Genomic DNA, 19,685 nt, shown 5'->3' on the forward strand with positions numbered 1-19,685 from the left:
TAAGTCAATATATGTAAATTTTCGTCGAGAATTTTTATATACACAAATTTATGTTATAACTTATCTACAGACGTAAAAAACTTAAAATAACGATTATAAAAAGTTTGTTTTCTTTGTGTTAGTGACATGGTTTTCAAAGTACAAAATGAAAAAAAAAAATCATTTCAACATTATACTATTTTTCAACTATCACATGCTCCTTTTCATCTCTAGAATTTGTTCTATTAATATGCATACTTTCTTGATAAGAAACCCCACACAATATAAATATCTATCATAATTAAAAATATAAAATGTTAAAAAATGTACGCTTTCTTATCCATTCCTACATTAAAACGTCCAACTTTATCAATATATATTTTTTACATGAAAAGTTTACAAGCATATAGAATTACCTAAGGTAAATATAATGCTATAGACATGAATTAACAACCTAATTTCTAAGGAATTTGCATTACAAAGGTCTGAGTACAAATATGGACTGATGCAATAGATACACTAGATCGTGATGTCAATGATTATGTTTAGCTTATCTTTAGCTTATGGTTAGATATGTGCTAAAAAAATTAAGAATTGATGACCTTTAAAACTGCTTTATTAAAAATCAAGGCGTTGGTAATTTCACCCAAATGTCCTCAATTTTTTAGCCTAATGGTGTGTTTGGATAAGGTATTTAAATGAAGCAATTCATTTTTTTGAAGAATTTAGATTTCTTTGTAATGAAATACTTTGTTTGGATAGAGAAATTAAAAAGCATTTAAAATGCAAGCATTTTTTTGAAGTATTTCAATTAGCTAAATTAGTAGAAATTTAAATATCCTCAAAATAGGTGGAATTTGAAATTATGCTCACTCAACCTTACCCTCAAAATGACCCAAACAGGTCGGGTGAGCTTAATAACAAAAGACGGGCTCCGACGATCAAGATGGATTGGGCGGGCCCGATGAACCAAACCGGTCGAACAGGCCCAGCGATCCACATGGGCCGAGCAGGCCAAACGACCTATAGGTGTTGGTAGACCCAACGACCCGTACAAATTGGACTGATTCAACTACTCGAATGAGCCTGACCGACCCAACGACTCGTACGGGCTCGATCAGTCTTACAATCGAGACGAAACCGACTAGCCCACCGATCTGACAAGCCTGACCGACTTTGTGTCCTAGAAAGGTTCAACGTCTTAAAGGATCCGACGACCTACACAAGCCCGACGACCTTGACGGGTCTAATTGGCTCGACGACCTAGGCAGGCATGATTGACTCAACGACCTAAGCTGTATCGACCGACTCGACGACTTAGTTGGGTCGAGCTGGCCCAACAACATAGATTGGTCGAGTGGATCCGATGATACAAACATGCCCAATTACCCAAATGTGTTAGGTGGGCCCGATGATCTAGTGAGGCCAAGCTGTGCCAACGACCCAAACGGACCAGGTGGGGCCGGGTCTACATACTTGATAAGCACGATCGGCCCGTATGGGCCGTTGGGCTAGTCCAACCCGTCTGAGTTTTCCGATCGGCCAGCCTGTCCAGGTCTCGCGACCGGCCAACGTTTTTGGGTCGTCGTGTCAGATCGACCCGACTTTGTCATCGTGTCAGACCGACCCGACTTGGTCGTCGAGCACGTCCGACCCATCTGGGTTGTCGAACCTGTTTCCAAATTTATCATGAACTCAAAACATAATTAAACTTAAAATAAATATTGTTAAATTGAAATTTTATCTTACAAGAAATTCAATTGTTTTATCCAAACAATAAGTTGAAATGTAAGGTATTTTAATTTCTTTACCTAAACAAATTATTTAAAAAATAAATAAAATTTAATTACAAGCAATTTAAATACAATGCATTTTAATTTCTTAGCATCGTTGAAATACATACCAAACACAAGGTAATGCTTTTAAGACACGTGAAAGCTTTTAAGACAAAATTAAATTAATGGCTGAGTCTCAACGTCAAGGAGAACAACTTGAGCTATTTGGGTTGATGGCAACTTCTACTCACCTCCCGTATATGTAGAAAGAAAGACTATTTTGGTTAAGTGATCACGTTGCTTGATTGAGATATATTAATTCAAGGGTTACAATTAAGTTAGATTTTTTAGTGTTTAATAGGGATTAATTTAGAATCAATAAATAGTCAAAATTTTAGTAGTTGATATCAAAGATATATTTAGACTTTAATTCACAAACAAATTATAATTTTTATTAATATTAAAGATTATTTTAAACATCATTAATTTTTAGTTTATAGAATGGTATCTAATTTAATCAATATTAACACTAATTATTTTTTTATCTTTAAATTTAATTACTATTTTCTGATTGTTTTTTGAAAAAAAAAATATTTTCGGTTCATTTGAAAGTAAATATAAAATATACGACACAAATTAATTATAAATCATAAAAGATACAAATACATATTTTCAGTTCAAAATCTTAAATTATATAACTAGACAAGTATCTTAAATTCTATAATTAGACAAATATCTCAAAGATGACTTTGACAGGTATTTTTTGACAAGTTACCACTCTTTCCATTAAACTTCCTTCAGGGTTGACTCAATGAATTGACTTTGACAAGTATTTTTTGGCTACATTTATATAGGAATGTGTGGATATGAATGATGCATAGCCAGAGTGATGGTGTTTGGTATTATGGATAGCTTGCAAGTGCTTGTTCCTCTTCTTTGTTTGATGAGCACTGCATTAGGAAAAACAACTGTTGATGATGGCATGCATGTGAAGATGAAGGGTACCATAGGAGTTATTACAGACAACAACTCTCGGAACGGTAAAGAGGAGATAGTAGCTGTTAAGATGGCAATGGAAGATTTCTATCATTATAGCAATCAGAGTTTTGGTTTACAGATAAGGGACTCACATGCTGATCCTCTTCAGGCTGCTCTAGCAGGTCTTTCTTATTTCCCACTACTCTTTCATTCTTTCATATTCTATTCAACTTCATAAAACTATTATAACCCCTCTATCATAATAAATTATTAGCTTAATTGTACATTATGAATGATTGAACTGAAATGCAAAAATGTTATTAATAAATCAAAATCATAGACAATTAAGTTTGAAAGATTACATGAATGAGTTTTAAGTTAATTTGTGTTTAAAGAACGGACAAATAAAAAAATTGCATAAATTTTAATGTACAAGCATAACTGAAGTTTTTCGTACTTTTAATAGATAGATAAAAGTTGAAATGTAAATTAAAAGAAGCATCTTATTATTAAGCCGTCAAAGAAGAATGGAATAAATATGTAGGAAATATCCTTGTTGTCAAGAATAATATTTTCATTAAGTCATGCAAAATTAAATTAAGGAAACAAAATTTCTTAAAGTAAGGAATAATCTATAAAAATAAATTGTGTAAATCATTGGCTCATTTTTTATGATATAATCAAATTCAAAAATTTATATATTTTGAAAATTTACTCCCCCTAAATTTTCACAATCCAAAATTTTTTTGACTTTTTTACTAGCAGATATTTAAGGATTAATAAAATCACTAGTGGAAAATAGGTTTTTTATACCGGTTAAAAAGAATTTTTGATACTGGTTCTAGAATCAGTATTGATACAAATGGTATAGAAAGTTTCAACTTTCTATGTCGGTTCCATGACATGTATAAAAAAAACATGTTTCTATACCATTTCTATAACTAGTATAGAAGATGCACTTGGAAAGGAAAGTTGTATAAGGAAAAATAACTTACTATACCGGTTATAGTTCCAATTGATATAAAAAAAAAACCTGTCTTTTATACCTATTGTGACGATAACCAGTATAAAAAGTGATATTGTTTTTATGAACAATTTGTTTATTCTTTCTACCACATACAAAAACCTATATATAAAATCACCTAGAACACCCATACAACAATTTTTGTTCAATCAAATATTTACATGAAATACAATCTAATGTTCATATGAAATATAATACAACTCAAAACCGAATGACTAAACATCTATGATTTATATGAAAGCTCATAGAATACCTAACATCATCTTCTATAAATAGTTAAAAGAAACGAAGCCCACTACTCACAAACTTCCTTCAAGACTCCTTGATCCATTGGAGACATGTCATTGAAAATCTACGGTATGAACAATTTGAGTTAACAATCTTTTAGTGATAAATACTTTAGATGTGATTTATAAATTGTACATATTACCATATCCTATGAGTCAACAATGTTTGCATATATAATTTTATGCATGTGCCTCTTGATATAATATCCACACTCATAGCTCCCTGGTTGATGTGAGCGCTACAAGTTAAATTCATATAATATCATAAATTCGATAATTGTATTTCAAAAATATGAAGATTAACTACTTACAGTTGGCACAATGAACTGTAACTTCTTTCTAGAAGCGATTTGTTGTCCCTGCAACTTGGAATGAGCCTTAACCACTTTGTAAAAGTTAATGTACATTGAAATTATGTCTAGTATGGAACTTAGTAAAATTAACACAAAAAATAAGTTAATAAAAATAACTTACACTTGTAATGTACTTTTAATTTTCAAAGTGTTAGTCTTCTTGTGTAATGAACACAAGAGAACCATAAGAGACTTATGAGGAAGAATTACTAGCAATTACCAGTGACCCCTGTAGATTCAAATACCATTATACACACACTAGTGCAATAAGGGCTTTTTGCCCTGATTATTTTCATCATTTTGCCTCGGTTCTGGAACCGAGACATATTGGGGCGAGGCCAAAAGGTACCCCCTTTTGGCCTTGGTTGTTACCCGAGGCCATATACCCCCTTTTATGCCTCGGTTGTCAACAAACTGGTGCCATATACCCTCCTTTTCTGCCTCGGGTCAGCTAGGACCGAAGCCATAGGTTAAAAATATTTTTTTTAATTAAAATTTTCGCAGACTCTTTGGCCTCGGTTATGGTAAGAACTGAGGCCATATATCCCTTTTTGCTTCAGTCTAGGTAACAACCGAGGCCTATTCTACTGCTTTTTTTTAAATAAATTTTTTGTTTTATTATGATTCCCACATTTAAACCTGCATATTTTTTCACACAGCAGCACAAACCAGAAGATAATATTTTCTCAAACATCCACAATCCAAAAACATTTAAAAGATAATTGAAATATACACAATCCAAATACATATATCCTAATCAATACTATTGTACATTTGAATTATGAATTTTGCACATGCTATCCTACCAAACTTTATGGACTTTGCGAGAATTGGCAAAGGACTCTTGAATGTCTGTAAAATAAGACATTAAGTTAAGTTAGTATATAGAAAGACAACTTTAGTATACCAAACTTTAGAATATTGCAAAGTAATTTTTTTAATTCAAAATTATATTACTGTTTCCCAATTAGTTGTAATACGAGTACGCACAATTGTTGTCATCCATTGCATTATATAGTAACCGCACTCATATCAGCCGGTTTTTCTATTACACTACATTATATCAACAACATTAAAATCAATTAATGAAGAAAATCAAATCAAACAATTATAAATATATGGATATAAATATCAAACTTGGAGGGAACACCATACAAGACATTTTGCCTTAGCCGTTGATCTCCCTAACAACATGTTATGTCCAATAATTGAACTATGATAAAGGGAATAAGTTAGGATACTTTTATATAACATGTCATTTTCATAAGATTGAGATTAGGTTTCTTACCAATCTATCACTTGTCTAAGATGGTTGGGGGGAGGGCGGTGCAAAGAGCAAAACCACATAGCAAGGTTCTCCCTTAGGGAAACCACAAGTAATTGCCAATGATGTCTAGAAGAAAATAAATTCGTTGTCATGCATTAAAATGACATATTATATTCATAAGTTAATAAAAATGACTTACCCAGTAACATAAGGGACAAAATAAATTTCTTTTCCGCGTTGAAAGCGTCCAATCACATATGATTGGATGTCATCAAACTTGTTGCCTTCATGAGTGAGTTGGGTGTTTACACCCATATACATCATTGAGTCCCATAGTTTCAATGACACTAGCCAAATACTTAAACATAAAATTGATTTGATATAAGTAAATAGATAAATATATCATATAACTATATATAATGACTGAAAGAGTTACACCATCCATAACTGAATAATGGTAATATTTAGTTCCTCTTGTCCCCGTGCAAGCTCCAAGACATCTTGGGAATGCAAGTAAAGTGGGATGTCAAGATCTCTTCCAAAAATGTTAGCATCCCAAGGAACCTGTATTGGCTTATCAGCTATGATTTCTGCAAGTTGGAGCAATGCACCAAGAGGATCGTCCAAAGAGAGAAGAATCTTCTTTGATTGAGGTTTTTCCTATACTGATGGAATTTCAGTTAAAATGGAATATAATTTAAGTTTGAATATAATAAACATGTAAACTTAAAAATGTAGTATATTTGTGGGATTAAGAGTCTGTACCGGGGGTGTTAGTAACAACCAAATCTCTAGGCCAGGCGAGGAAACACTGGAATGCTTGTGCCACAGTATACACCTCCTCTACCGTGACCTTAACCTCATCCTCTGATAACTCCATGCCATGAAAAACTGTGGCTGCGTCAAATACTTTTCCACGAGCCACTAGTGTCTTCTCTATACCATCCCAAATATATAGCTGACATGGATGAGTGTCATCCATGTCATCCCCAGGTGGAGCTGAACAACTCCCTTTTCTGCTTCTACCTGTTAGAGTCAGTGATTTATTAATGTTATTCAATTACATTATTAAATATCATTTATTCAATTCATAACTTATAGAAAACAAATTTACCCGTGGGAGGCACAAATGGGTCTAGTTCTAGCGGAGGATCCATTGGCGAACGAATGCCATAATGCTCAAATTGGCGCATAAGTTCTTCTCTCACCTGCGTCGTGATCATTTCCTTCATTCTTTGTTCATAATCAGCACCATGACTGCATGAAGACTAATGAGAGGAGGAACCAAAAAATTGGCGTATGCCGACTCTTGATCCAGCACCACGCACACGTCTAGGGTGCTCAGGTAATCCAATTGCAGCAGCAAGTATGTCATGACGACCTTCTGGAATGAATCCTCTTTGGGAGGTCTGCTCAACAAACGAATCCTACAATGTAACAAAAAAATTTATAAAAAAATACAATATAAAACATGAACGAGCTATTTAGATAAGAATTCTATCTTACAATTTTCTCAGAGATTTCTCGTGCAGATTCAGAAGTGTAGTTGCCCGATGAGCGTAAACGGGCTAACTTCCACTTTTAATGACGTGATGGTGGTGAAGGAGGCTCAATATCTTCACCCTCAGAAGGTGGGGGCCTAGATTTTTTCTTTTCTGTCATTATCTTCTCTTCAAGTTTTCTATACCCACCACGAGATCATATGTGCAGGTTTTTATTTTGAGCACTTATGCTTTGAGCCTTTTTTCTCTTTACTTGTAACATATAAAACTCACTTTATGAATTAGTTAAAATTTTGCATAATTATCAATTGTGCTATTGATAATTTCAAATAAACATACCTGTCATCCCTCATATGTCCGAAGCTCAAGAAACTGACTCCATGTGTCTTCATCAATCCAAGTGTATTTCAACAATGAGTTTTCATTCTTTTTATATCCAAAGACATACCTAGACGTCAACTTGGTCTTAAAACCACAAAATTTCTCAGTCACTGATGACAAACATTTTTGTTTAAGCGTCGCCACATTTGGAATATCAAATGTTAGCTACAATATAGAAAATGTCATCAACAATATTTATCATATTATCAACAAAACCAAAGTATAATGTTAAGTGACCAATAAATCTTGCCATATCATTTCCGGATCAACTTCAGTGACATGATCAAAAGATGGCGTAAGGATTGATATTCTCTCTCGTACCAACATTCCTAAATAGCTTTTGAAGACATCCCCATAACGACCACTAGGCTAGTGTCGACGTTAATATCAACATGTGTTTTCTGACCTTTAGCTCTTCTAATTAAGAGCTCTCTCAACCTAGTGGCTCCTTTGGTGGGTCTCTTAGTAGGTGCTTCATCCTCTGATGAAGTATAATGTTCAGCCATGTATCTGTGAAATGAAAACATAAAAAAACATTAATAAGCAACATATAAAATAATATATAAAAAATTATTTAACAAAACACCTAATTTTAACAAGAACATGAAATTCATACATAAAGTTATTGATTGGTCATGTGTATATTCCTTCATCGTGATCTTCTCGAATTGCATGTACATCATCAACTAGATGGATTTCATCAACATTTACCGTTCTTCTAAATGGGTGGGTGACAACAATATTAAGATCACTCATATTCTCTTCATTAGGATCAATCTGTTTTTCTCCATGAAGAGCGACAAACCAATGTTCAAACACAGGATCTTTAACATAGAAAACCTGATATGCTTGTTGTGCCATGATAAATGGCTCGTCTCGATAACCCATCTTTCGAAAATCCACTAGAGTCATTCCTGATTCATCTATTTTGACACCACTCTTATTGTCAATCCACTTACATTTGAACAGTGGAATAGTAAACATGGTATAATCAACCTCTCATATCTCTTGTATTACACCATAGTATGTCATTGATCCTACTACGGGATTTTGATCTTTAGATGTAGAAAATTGTAGCGACTCAGCTTCAAGACTGACTTCACTATTTTGTACTATGCTTTTATCATCTAGAGACTTTGTATAGAATGTGCAATTATTGATTTCATAACCTGTACAACAGATGACGTCAAATTTCAACCCATTTGCTAACCACATCAAAGTCTCAAAGCATTGTGAATCTTTCAAAATCTCAGATTTAAACCAAGGCATGAATGTTCTATTATGCTCCATCAAATGTCATTTCTCTGATTGTCTTGGATTGTTCTCTTTCACAATGACTTTGTGTGCAGATAAGTAAGGCATTACCTCATTTGTGTTGTTCAATATGTATAGGTGTGCTTGCATCAACTTTTCGCGATCTTTGGTAATCATACTCACACCTCGGATGATGTTACTTATAGAACACCTATTCAACCATGATCTGTGAGGAACTCCTATCAGTTTTCCTTTTGCCATGTAATCTGAACAAAACTTGACACTTTCTTCAGCAATATATCTTTCGATCATTGAAGCTTCTAGACGATATTGATTTTTCACATACCCTTTCAAAATCTTCAGGTAACGTTCAATGGGATACATCCATCTTAAGTATACTGGTCCACAAAACTTGATTTCTCTCACCAGATGAACAAGTAAATGTACCATGATGTCAAAAAATGATGGAGGGAAAAACATCTCTAGCTGACATAAGATGATAACAATTTCGGCTTGATGTTCATCTAACTTTAAAGGATCAATGACTTTGCTACAAATTGAAGAGAATAATGCACACAAACACATTATAGTTTGTCTAACATTTTTGGGTAAAATTCCACGAATAGCCACAGGTAACAATTATTGCATTAAGATGTGACAATCGTGAGACTTTAGGCCAACAAGCTTCAAGTCTTGCATGGACACTAAACTCTGAATATTTGAAGAGTATCCTTGAGGTACTTTGACACCCTTTAAACATAAGTAAAATCTTATCTTCTCTTGTCTGGACATAGTGTAACATGCAGGGGGCAAATAAGTACGCCTACCAAACCTCCCTTGGTGCCAAGTCTTCACGGATCTTTTTTTCAACCAAATCCAAACGAGCATTTACTCCATTTTTGTCTTTCCCTGAATGTTAAGTAGTGTACCAATCAAGCTATTACACACATTCTTCTATACATGCATGACATTTATGCAATGCCTAACTTCTAACTTCGACTAATATGGAAGGTCAAAGAATATTGATTTTTTCTTCCAAGGGCTCGATGCAGTGACTTCTTGGACGTTTTACCAAATACATGATGTACTTTATTAACTTTTTCATGAATTTGAATTCCAATTAATGGAGTTGGTGCTTTGTCATTCTCTTAATGTCCATTGAATGCTTTCTTTAACCTTCGATAAGGATGATTAGCTTAACCTTCGATGGCGCAGATACACGGTCTTCCTTCCGTTTTTCAACTGATGAGATGCTGTGTTTTGTTCACATATAGGACATGCTTTATGACCCTTGACACTGTACCCTGACAAATTACCATAAGCTGGAAAGTCATTAATGGTGCAAAATAACATTGCATGCATCATGAAAGTTTTAGAAGCAACAACATCAAAAACTTCAATACCATCAACCCATAACAATTTCAAGTCTTCAACTAGAGGATTGAGATATACATCTATGTCATTTCCAGGCTGCTTTGGACCAGATATCATCATAGACAACATCATGTACTTTCTTTTCATACAGAGTCCAGGAGATAAGTTGTAAATGAATAATATAACGGGCCAACAACTGTGGTTTGTACTTAAATTACCAATTGAATTCATTCCATCGGTAGCTAAGCCAAAACGAATATTTCTACATTCTTCACTGAACTTGGGAAATTCCTGATCAATATTTTTCCATTGCATTGAATCAGCTGGATGATGAAGGAGTCCGTCACATCTTCTCTCAGTTGCATGTCATCTAAGGTTTTTAGTGTCTTTAGGATTTGCAAACAAACGCTTAAGTCTGGGCACAATTGGAAGGTACTAGACTACTTTCAAAGCAGATCCTTCCTTCTCTATTTGACCATTATCTTCATTGTTTCTTTTCTGCTTGAACCGTGATGACCCACACTTTGGACATTTTTTCAAATCTTCAAATTATTTTCTGTATAATATGCAATCATTAGGACATATGTGTATCCTTTTATACTCCATACCCATCGGACAAAGAATTTTCTTGGCGTCATAGTTTCAAGTGGGTAGAGTATTTCCTTCGGGAGCATTTTATTCAAGAGCACGAGCAATTCTGTGAAGCTTTTATCTGTCCAACCATTGGTCGCTTTCAAATTCATAAGTCTTAAAACCGCTGATAATCGCGTGAACTTAGTTGAACCAACATACAATGGAATTTTCACATCAGTAGACATCGTCTCATACACATGCGCTTGTGCAAAAGCTTCTGCGCCAACATCTCGTATCATGTCCCCCATATTGTCTTCTTCTACTCGCTCTTCACATCACTCTTCCCGTTGCTCTTTCATGGAGGAATCGACAAGATATTCAGTTCGAGAAATAGTTGGAATGTGTATTAATTCGTCGTGCCATCCATATTGTATAACTTCTAAGGAAACCATCACAAATAAGATGTTCCCTAACTTGAGTTGCATTCAATTTTCTTCCATTCAAACAGTTGACACAAGGACATCTGAACTTCACCTCATCATCACTTCTCCCCTCATAACGTTGCGCAAATTTTTTAAATTCTTCTACTTCATTCTCATACTGAGCGCTGATACGTGGTAAATTAATCCAATCTCGATCCATACTGAAATTGCATGAACAATTTCAGTAATCTTTGAATCAATGCTCACGTCGTAATCAAGGTGTGACCCTATCCCATTTAAGAAGATTCACTTTCTTTATTTTACTGGTACATATTACTTTTAAAATACATATCTTAAATTTCACGAAATGTTGCCAGCATTTCGCATTGACCTTCAGGATTCACGAAATGAAAGTGATTATAAACCACAATCAAATATGCACCCGAAGATCAATACAAAACACAATTGATTAATATTCATGAATTTTAAGATATGTATTTTAAATAAATAAATATATATATATATATATATATATATATATATATATATATATATATATATATTAATCCTCTTAAACTGTCCAATTGGACAATTCAAGATTCAATACATTTAAATTATTAGTATTGTATCCCCTTATATCTAATTTTAAAAAAATATGTAGTTTTTTCAAAATGAAAACTTAGGGACAATACATAATTTTCGTATTGAATCTCAAACGGGAAACTAAGGCTAACTCACATATAAGAAAAGCAAACAACATTTTTTAACAAATAATTAATCATATATATAAAGCAAACAACATATTGGCATCATAGGAAAATATTAGAATTAGGAACCTGGGAGCGTGTAAAAAGCAGATGACACTGGAAGATGATGCAATTCAACACGTCAAGAGCTAAAAGAGATAACAAAAAACACAAGAGAAAGTCATAAGTAATAAATAAAAGCAAAAACAACAATTTTCTTAATATCATATATTACCTATTTAATTATAGTGTTCTTACAATTCTCTTAAATTCAGACTTAATGCTCTACATTTGAAGACACAATGCTCTTAAATTGAGATTCAATTCTCTCACAAAATTAATCAAAACACTCCAAACAATTTCAATCTCAATGCAAATTAACACTTACAATAACTAAAATTGAAAATTAACATATACAAAATGGAAAACCAAACAAAAACGCGTTGGAAATTTACCATGGAGGAACCGCGACGCGATAATTACGGGAAAAAAGGAAAATGTTCGTGCACGAAATGGAGGTGCAGGAAAAAGAGGTGCAGCGACGGTGGCCGGAGCAGCATGGCCGGAGGCGAGACAGTTCGGTGGCAACACAACGTTGGTGGAAGAAGAAGAGGGGCTTACGTGGTGGTGGAGGGTCGTCAGAATAGTTGCAGAGAGAGAGAGACACTGTCCAATCAGAGGGACGACTGGCCTGAGTAGCGTGGCCAGAGGCAAGACGTGACGGTGGGAGCACAACGATGGTGGAAGATCAAGTAGAGCTCGCGTGGTGGTGTCGCCGGAATAGTTGCAGAGAGAGATGGACGAGATGCAGCGCGTGAGAGGAAGAAGAAGAGGGATTCGCGTTTTTGTGCCCTAATTAAACTATATGGCCTCGGTTCAATTGATAACTGAGGCATATAGTGCTATTTGGCCCCGGTTCACTGCCACCCGAGGCCAAAGACATAACAAGTAATGGCATTTTTGAAATTTCTGGCCACGTTTTTGGCTTCGGGTATGTTCAATCGAAGCATATAACACCTTTTGGCATCGGTTTTATTTGAACTGAAGCCTATAACACCTTTTGGCTTCAGGTTTTACTTGAACCGAGGCATAAAAGTTGCATGGAATTGCAAAAATGCCATCGCGCCATTATATGCTTCAGTTCCTTGCCAACCGAGGCCTATAAGACGAGGTAAAAATGCAATTCTGCACTAGTGACATATAAGTTTTACATAAATATAATTTAATGTATAAAATATATACTTACTGCTGCAAATAAGGTGCTAAGTACACTTCTTTTTTCCCCACATCAAAGGCTTCTAATAGGTACTTTTGAACCTCTTCACCTTTATTCCCAACGCCTTGAATGGCAATAGGGTCAATAAACCCATATATGTGATCATTCTTCCTCTCAATGCATCTACAATGTAAATATCTTAAACATTAAAAATAAACAATATTAGAATAACATATTGAATATATTCAAACTTCATAAAAGTAATAAAGGTTTACTTACAACAACAAAAGTTGTATTATTGATATACATAACATATCAGTGCCAGAGAGAACTTCAAAAATATCCTTTTGACATATAAAAAAAGGGATGCTAAATGTCCTATTTGTGGCTTGGGAGGCATTTCTAATTGTATAGGTTGCAAGATGATAGTCGTTACCATTGCACCAAGTCGTTCTAGAATTTTCGGCTGTGGTAACGATTCATTCACATCTTCCTTTTCTTGTCCTCCAATCTGCTATACATATTTAAAGTATAAAATAACATTAGTATACACCGATATAAATAAATGCATAATTAAAACAAGTAAGGACAATTACTTCCTTTGTAATTGCTTTTGCTAATCTAACTGGCCAAAGGATAAATATTTCCAGGGGCTTGCCCTACTATCTAACCTCTTGAGTGAGGATAGGGACTCGAGCAGTAGCATCTCGAACATCTACAACCACTACCCTCATCATATCATCGGCAATGGTTGCATGGTGTATGGTTGATCCCAATGTATACATTTTACCTAAGGTAACCAAATAATATTTGTAAAATAAATCTCATAATACAATTAGTCTAAAACAAATACATGCAAAAACAATATAATTAGACAAATTACTTAAAGTCACCAAGCATTGTAGGAGAGCATAAATGAACAGCTCGTAATCTGCATCAATAGTGAGAGAAACTTCTTCGGGAGGAACATCACAACTCCCCTTTGTGCTTATACAATTAAGAGAAGGTTGTTGAGGGAGATTACAAGGCTAAGCTGAGGGAGAGATTAACTCTGCTCTCATGTCTGCTAACAATTGTTCCTTCATATCAAAGTACTCCTTCTTCATCTCCTTCTTAATCTCCTCCCTCGTCTCCTCCCTCATTTGTTTGCTCATTTCTTCTTTGATAGACATGATAACTTCCTCATTGATATTTATGACGAGCTAATGGAGGACCAAAGAATTGACCGGTTAAGATTTTTGTATATTCTTTATAAATAGCATATAGAGTTAAGGTTCAAGTTTAATATAAAAATCAATAAATTAAATATTTGTATGTACAATTAAGGCTGTTGTCGTTATTTTATATATATAAATAAAGCCGGCCAGGTCACACTTGTCGGTCTTCCTCTAAAATCCAAAATGGTTTTTAATGGCTAGCAAAATTTCCAAACCACTCTTTCCATGAGTCCTATATGCAGATATTTACACAATTTGATTTTAGAATAATTAGTTGTATATATTTTCATCATTTAAATATTGATAAAAGCAAAATAAGAGTTTGAGTGTCAGATTTTACAACAATTTCTGTTACATCTTTTCGTGTGTAAGCAGAAGCTTCATTTTCATCAGAACTGTTATGAAATGTTTTCACTTCTTTCCTCCCTTTCTTCTTCTCGAATAAAGTGATCTTTGATTTATCCAACCTTTTTGTTTTCCATGAAACACTCATGTTTTGGCTTCAGACCGAAGATTGGTGTCAGAAATGAGATTATAGTGGGATTTTCTAGTAAGGGGTCATCTGGTTGATTTTTGTTTTCTATAAATATTTATAGAAATTAACAGATAAAAGGTATATTATATAGTTGTATTCTATAAATAAACTGATTTACTTTATGGGAGAAATTGTTTTCATTTAGCTTCTCTTAAAGTTAGCTTAATTCATTTAGCTTCTCTCAAAAATATTTCACTTCTTCAAAAATTAGTTCTAATTCATTTCATGTTATATTTTCATTCTATTTTTAAAGTGTTTATGACAGTTTATTCAAACAATTATCAAGATCTTTCTGAGCTATGTCTAACAATTCCCATCCTTCTTCTGCAGCTAGAGATCTTATCGATACACAGAAAGTGGAAGCAATTATAGGACCTGAAACATGGAAAGAGACAACCTTAGTGGCTGATATTTGTAGCCAAAATATGACCCCAGTTATATCTCTAGCTGATGCAACTCCAAACTGGTCAACTTTGAAGTTGCCCTACCTTGTTCAAGTCTCACCTAATCAGTTTATGCAGATGAAAGCAGTAGCAGCTATTGTGCATTCCTTTGAATGGTACAACGTTAACATAATATACGATGATACCGATTCTTCATCCACAAGAATGTTCTCTCATCTCTACAGAGATTTCAGTGTGGCAGGTGTTCTTGTAAGCAATGTTTTGACCATCCCTCCGTTAACCTCCTCTTCTCTGTCTCAAGAACTGGAGAAGCTTAGGGATGGTTATTGCAGAGTTTTTATTGTTAATTTGTCACTTCCTTTGGCCATAAACCTGTTTCAAACTGCAAAGGAATTGAAAATGGTGGAGAAAGGTTATGTGTGGATCGTTACTGATCCTCTTACAAGTCTTGTCCATTCCTTGAACTCTTCCATTATATCCTCAATGCAAGGGATAATTGGAGTAAAGAGCTACTTCCCAGAAATAGGGCTTCAATACGAGGACTTCTACTTCAAATTTAGAAAAAAGTTTAGCTCAGAGAACCCTCATGAGCTTAACAATGAACCTGGGATATTTGCAGCACGTGCTTATGATGCTGCATGGACTCTTGCTCTATCCATGATCCAAGCAAACAACAAAAAGGATCAAACGTTACTGGATAAGATTCTGCTTAATAATTTTACTGGCTTAAGTGGAAAAATTCATTTCAGTGACCAAAAGTTAGATCCTTCAGATACTTTTCAGATCATCAATGTGATGGGGAAAGATTGTAAGGAAATTGGGTTCTGGACAAATGGACTAGGTTTCTCAAATATTATAGGCCAAAATGCTGCTTTCAATTCTTCAATGAAGGAACTTGGACAAGTTTTATGGCCAGGAAGACCTTGGGGAACTCCAAGAGGATGGACCCTTCCATCATCAGATAACCCACTAAGAATTGGGGTCTCCGTTTTGGGCACATTGAAACAATTCATAACTGTAATTCAGGACCAAACAGAAAATACCACCACCTTTCAAGGATTCACCATTGATCTGTTTAACGCAACTATGAAGTTGCTGCCCTATTATTTGCCCTACAAATTTTATCCTTTCAATGACACATACGATAATTTGGTGAAGCAAGTTTACTTAAAGGTAAGACTTATTATATAGTATTATTTGCTAGCCTATACCAAGTCTTTCTCTTAATGCTGGCTACTGACACTTGTTCCCCCATCTTCATTTGTGCATGCATGAAACAGAATTTTGATGCAGTAATTGATGTGGCCATAATTTCATATCGATATCAGTACGCAGAATTCACTCAGCCATACACTGATCCGGGAGTGGTGATGGTAGTTCCCCTTAAATCAAAAGTGGATCATAGAGCTTGGTTATTTTTTAAACCTTTTACAAAGAGTATGTGGGTTCTAATACTGGCCATGGTTATCTACAATGGCTTTATTCTTTGGATGTTGGAAAGACGCCACAGTCCTGAAATTACAGGTTCCATGCTGAATCAAACTGGGACCATGGCTTGGTTGGCATTGACCCCTCTAATCAAGTTAGATGGTACTTAATTTAAAATTCTATGTTCTTGCATGCCATCATTTATCGCTTTGTTGAGTACTTGGCTAATTCTAATTTGGTTCATTTGACTGAAAATAGGAGACAAGCTACATAGCAATTTATCAAAGATGGTTATGGTGGTTTGGTTGTTTGTGGCACTTATCCTAACACAGACTTATACAGCTAACCTTGCCAGCATGCTAACTGCTGAACAGCTCGAACCAACTATAGATGATGTTGATCAGCTACGGAATAGAAATATCAAGGTTGGATACAGTTCAGGATCCTTCGTGAAACATTATGTGCAGGAAGTGTTACAGTTCCACCCTGAAAACATGAGGAATTATGGAGAACTTGAAGAGTTTGCTGAAGCTCTCAGAAGAAAAGAAATAGGATCTGCCTTTCTTGAAGTTCCTACAGCCAAAATTTTCGTATCAAAGTACTGTAATGAGTTTATTCAAGCCAGACCCTCGTACAAAATTGGAGGATTTGGATTTGTATGTGATGCAACAATATTCTCATGCCTATTATTTATGCAAACAATCTACTTTCTAATAGATTCTTCTAAAATATACTATTTGTTGGCGAAACACTTTTCACTGAAAGATTTCACTCATGATTTTATAGTTCCTGATGATAAAGTTTAACCAACAATAAGGAGTGTGTTACAAGTCTCTTTCTTTGGTTATGGAAGTTTGTTTAACTCTTTCTGTGTTGCGTGTGTTAGGCATTTCCAAGGGGGTCTCCATTTATTCCTGATGTAAACAAAGCACTTCTCGATTTAGTAGAAACCGGGAAGGTACGTGAATTAGAGAACAAAATGCTTGCATTAGAGGAATGTGAAGACACAGATGTAAATGGAGAAACTGCAAGCCTTAGCCCGAACAGCTTCTGGGTCCTCTTCATATTCACAGCAGGCACATCAACATTTTCTCTCTTGGTTTACATTTTCCGTACGAATTATGCAAACAGTGAAGAGAAAACAATCTGGAGACTAACCGCAATGATCATTCAACAGTGTAACCAGGCAAAGAGAAGAATATCAAGAAAAGTAAGTGATGTTGCAGAAAGTGTTGTTGCTCCACCAACTCAAGTTTAAACATGTGTAAAAGGGTGTACCTGGTTGAGGAGTGGAAAGAAAAGTGGTGTTGTAAAACAGACAGTGACATAAAATGACCAAGCATAAGTTATAACTTACTGCTAATGTAACTGATGCAAAGGAAAAGTGATGTTATAAATATCACTGTACAGTTCTTGTATTAATAAACAGAAGTTTAAGTTAATAAAACTCAATTTTTTTATTATGTTTAGCCCTTAATTAGCAGCACTCCTTCATAACTTTGATTTGTTTGGGAATTTCATTTTCAGTCCAAGAATATGCATCTTGCTGGAATGCACAACAAGCGTGTTCTATACCAATTATTAGCAAATATAATTGTGTGTTCAGCTGTTGACAATTTCTGAAATTGTATGATTAGATTAAGCCACAATGAATGCTCAGCTTTATTTCAAGTACCGCCATAAGTTCAGCTTTATCTTTCCGTAGTGAGTGATTATTGCTGGCTGCATTAGTTCAAACTATTATGACTCTAACTTATGAAAAATTAGTATAAATCTGAAACTCTGATATCAGTACAAATGGGGATGATCCAAGTGCAAAAGGGTGCTCTCTGTATTTGATTGTTTGAACCCCACACTCCCCAATGACCAATGAGATAGCATCATAATCCAATAACATCTATGCTGGTCAAAGCTAGATGGTGGACCAGAAAAGTTAACTGTCTATTTCCTTTTATATATAAAATACTTTTAGAAATGAAGAACAACAACAACATAAAGGTAGTGGGTTATCATAAAGAGGGTTTTGGAAATAGTTAATATCCTACAAATTTATCCTAATTTCATATTATAAAATAAGTTTAGATTTACAAACGATGCATTTTGAATAAAGTTTTGAAAATTTGAAATAATTCATAAAGTTTGATTCACCTTTATGCTTTGATGAATGATATTATTCACTATCATTTTATCATGTTTTGAATGCGTTAATTATTTGAACATTAGCTTCTTAAATTTTGGAAGATGTTATTTAGCTATTATGCATAAGGACTAAATATATGAAAAAAAAATTATTGATCAATTAATCACATAAAGGAGTTCACCAATCATAAAAAAAGAAAGACAAAATAACTATTAGGAAATAGTTATGATCAATATTGATTACTTTACTTATTATTATATACGATAACCAGTAAAACTAAATATTTTAACTATTAAATATTATTTTGATGATGCAAATGCATTGATTGAATAAGTTATTATTAGTTAATTTAAAATATTTTATATTTCTATCAATTATTTATACAATTTATTGACTATATAATCTGAAATAAGTAAAATAGTTTCGTAAGAATATTGCTTTTTTCATTTATTTATTCTAAGTATTAATTTATAATTTATTTTCAATTATTAATAATAAAATAAATAAATATTATATATATATATATATTGTTGGATTTTTCAAGAAAGGATCACCGAGAAGATTTAACACCAATGAGCCCAACTCACACATAAGGGATTGACACAAGTCTTAACCCAAAACTTTAAGACTATAAGTTTATGGGTCTTCATTATTTTATGATGCTCAACTTTCTCTTTTTTACTCAATGTGAAACTTAGACTCACACTTAGATTCTCAGCAATCTCCCCCTCAAGTGTGAGTCCCTTCACATTGGAACTTTCACCTTGAGCTAACTATCGAGAACCCTTTTTTTCATGCCACAATTCTTCTTAACGGGACACGCTTACCTG

General features: G+C 34.2%; 1 protein-coding gene across 1 annotated transcript; it reads left to right on the forward strand.

The window, feature by feature from the left end:
- The first annotated feature begins 2,652 nt into the window (after window positions 1-2,652).
- Window positions 2,653-18,141, forward strand: LOC114184827 (glutamate receptor 2.8-like). The gene is made up of 5 exons (XM_028072142.1): window positions 2,653-2,914; window positions 15,214-16,460; window positions 16,568-16,877; window positions 16,974-17,371; window positions 17,602-18,141. The coding sequence occupies exons 1-5, from the start codon at window positions 2,659-2,661 to the stop codon at window positions 17,971-17,973; spliced, it is 2,583 nt and encodes an 860-aa protein (XP_027927943.1). The 5' UTR covers window positions 2,653-2,658; the 3' UTR covers window positions 17,974-18,141.
- The last annotated feature ends 1,544 nt before the right edge of the window (window positions 18,142-19,685 follow it).

This window comes from Vigna unguiculata, chromosome 5 (genome assembly GCF_004118075.2).
Source record: "Vigna unguiculata cultivar IT97K-499-35 chromosome 5, ASM411807v1, whole genome shotgun sequence".
Lineage (NCBI taxonomy): Eukaryota > Viridiplantae > Streptophyta > Magnoliopsida > Fabales > Fabaceae > Vigna > Vigna unguiculata.

Excerpts from the sequence above, each read along its gene's own strand:
- LOC114184827 (XM_028072142.1), top strand. The coding sequence starts at position 2,659 with ATGGATAGCTTGCAAGTGCTTGTTCCTCTTCTTTGTTTGATGAGCACT. Across the intron at positions 16,461-16,567 it reads TGAAGCAAGTTTACTTAAAG|AATTTTGATGCAGTAATTGA; the intron begins GTAAGACTTATT and ends TGCATGAAACAG. Across the intron at positions 17,372-17,601 it reads AAATTGGAGGATTTGGATTT|GCATTTCCAAGGGGGTCTCC; the intron begins GTATGTGATGCA and ends TGCGTGTGTTAG.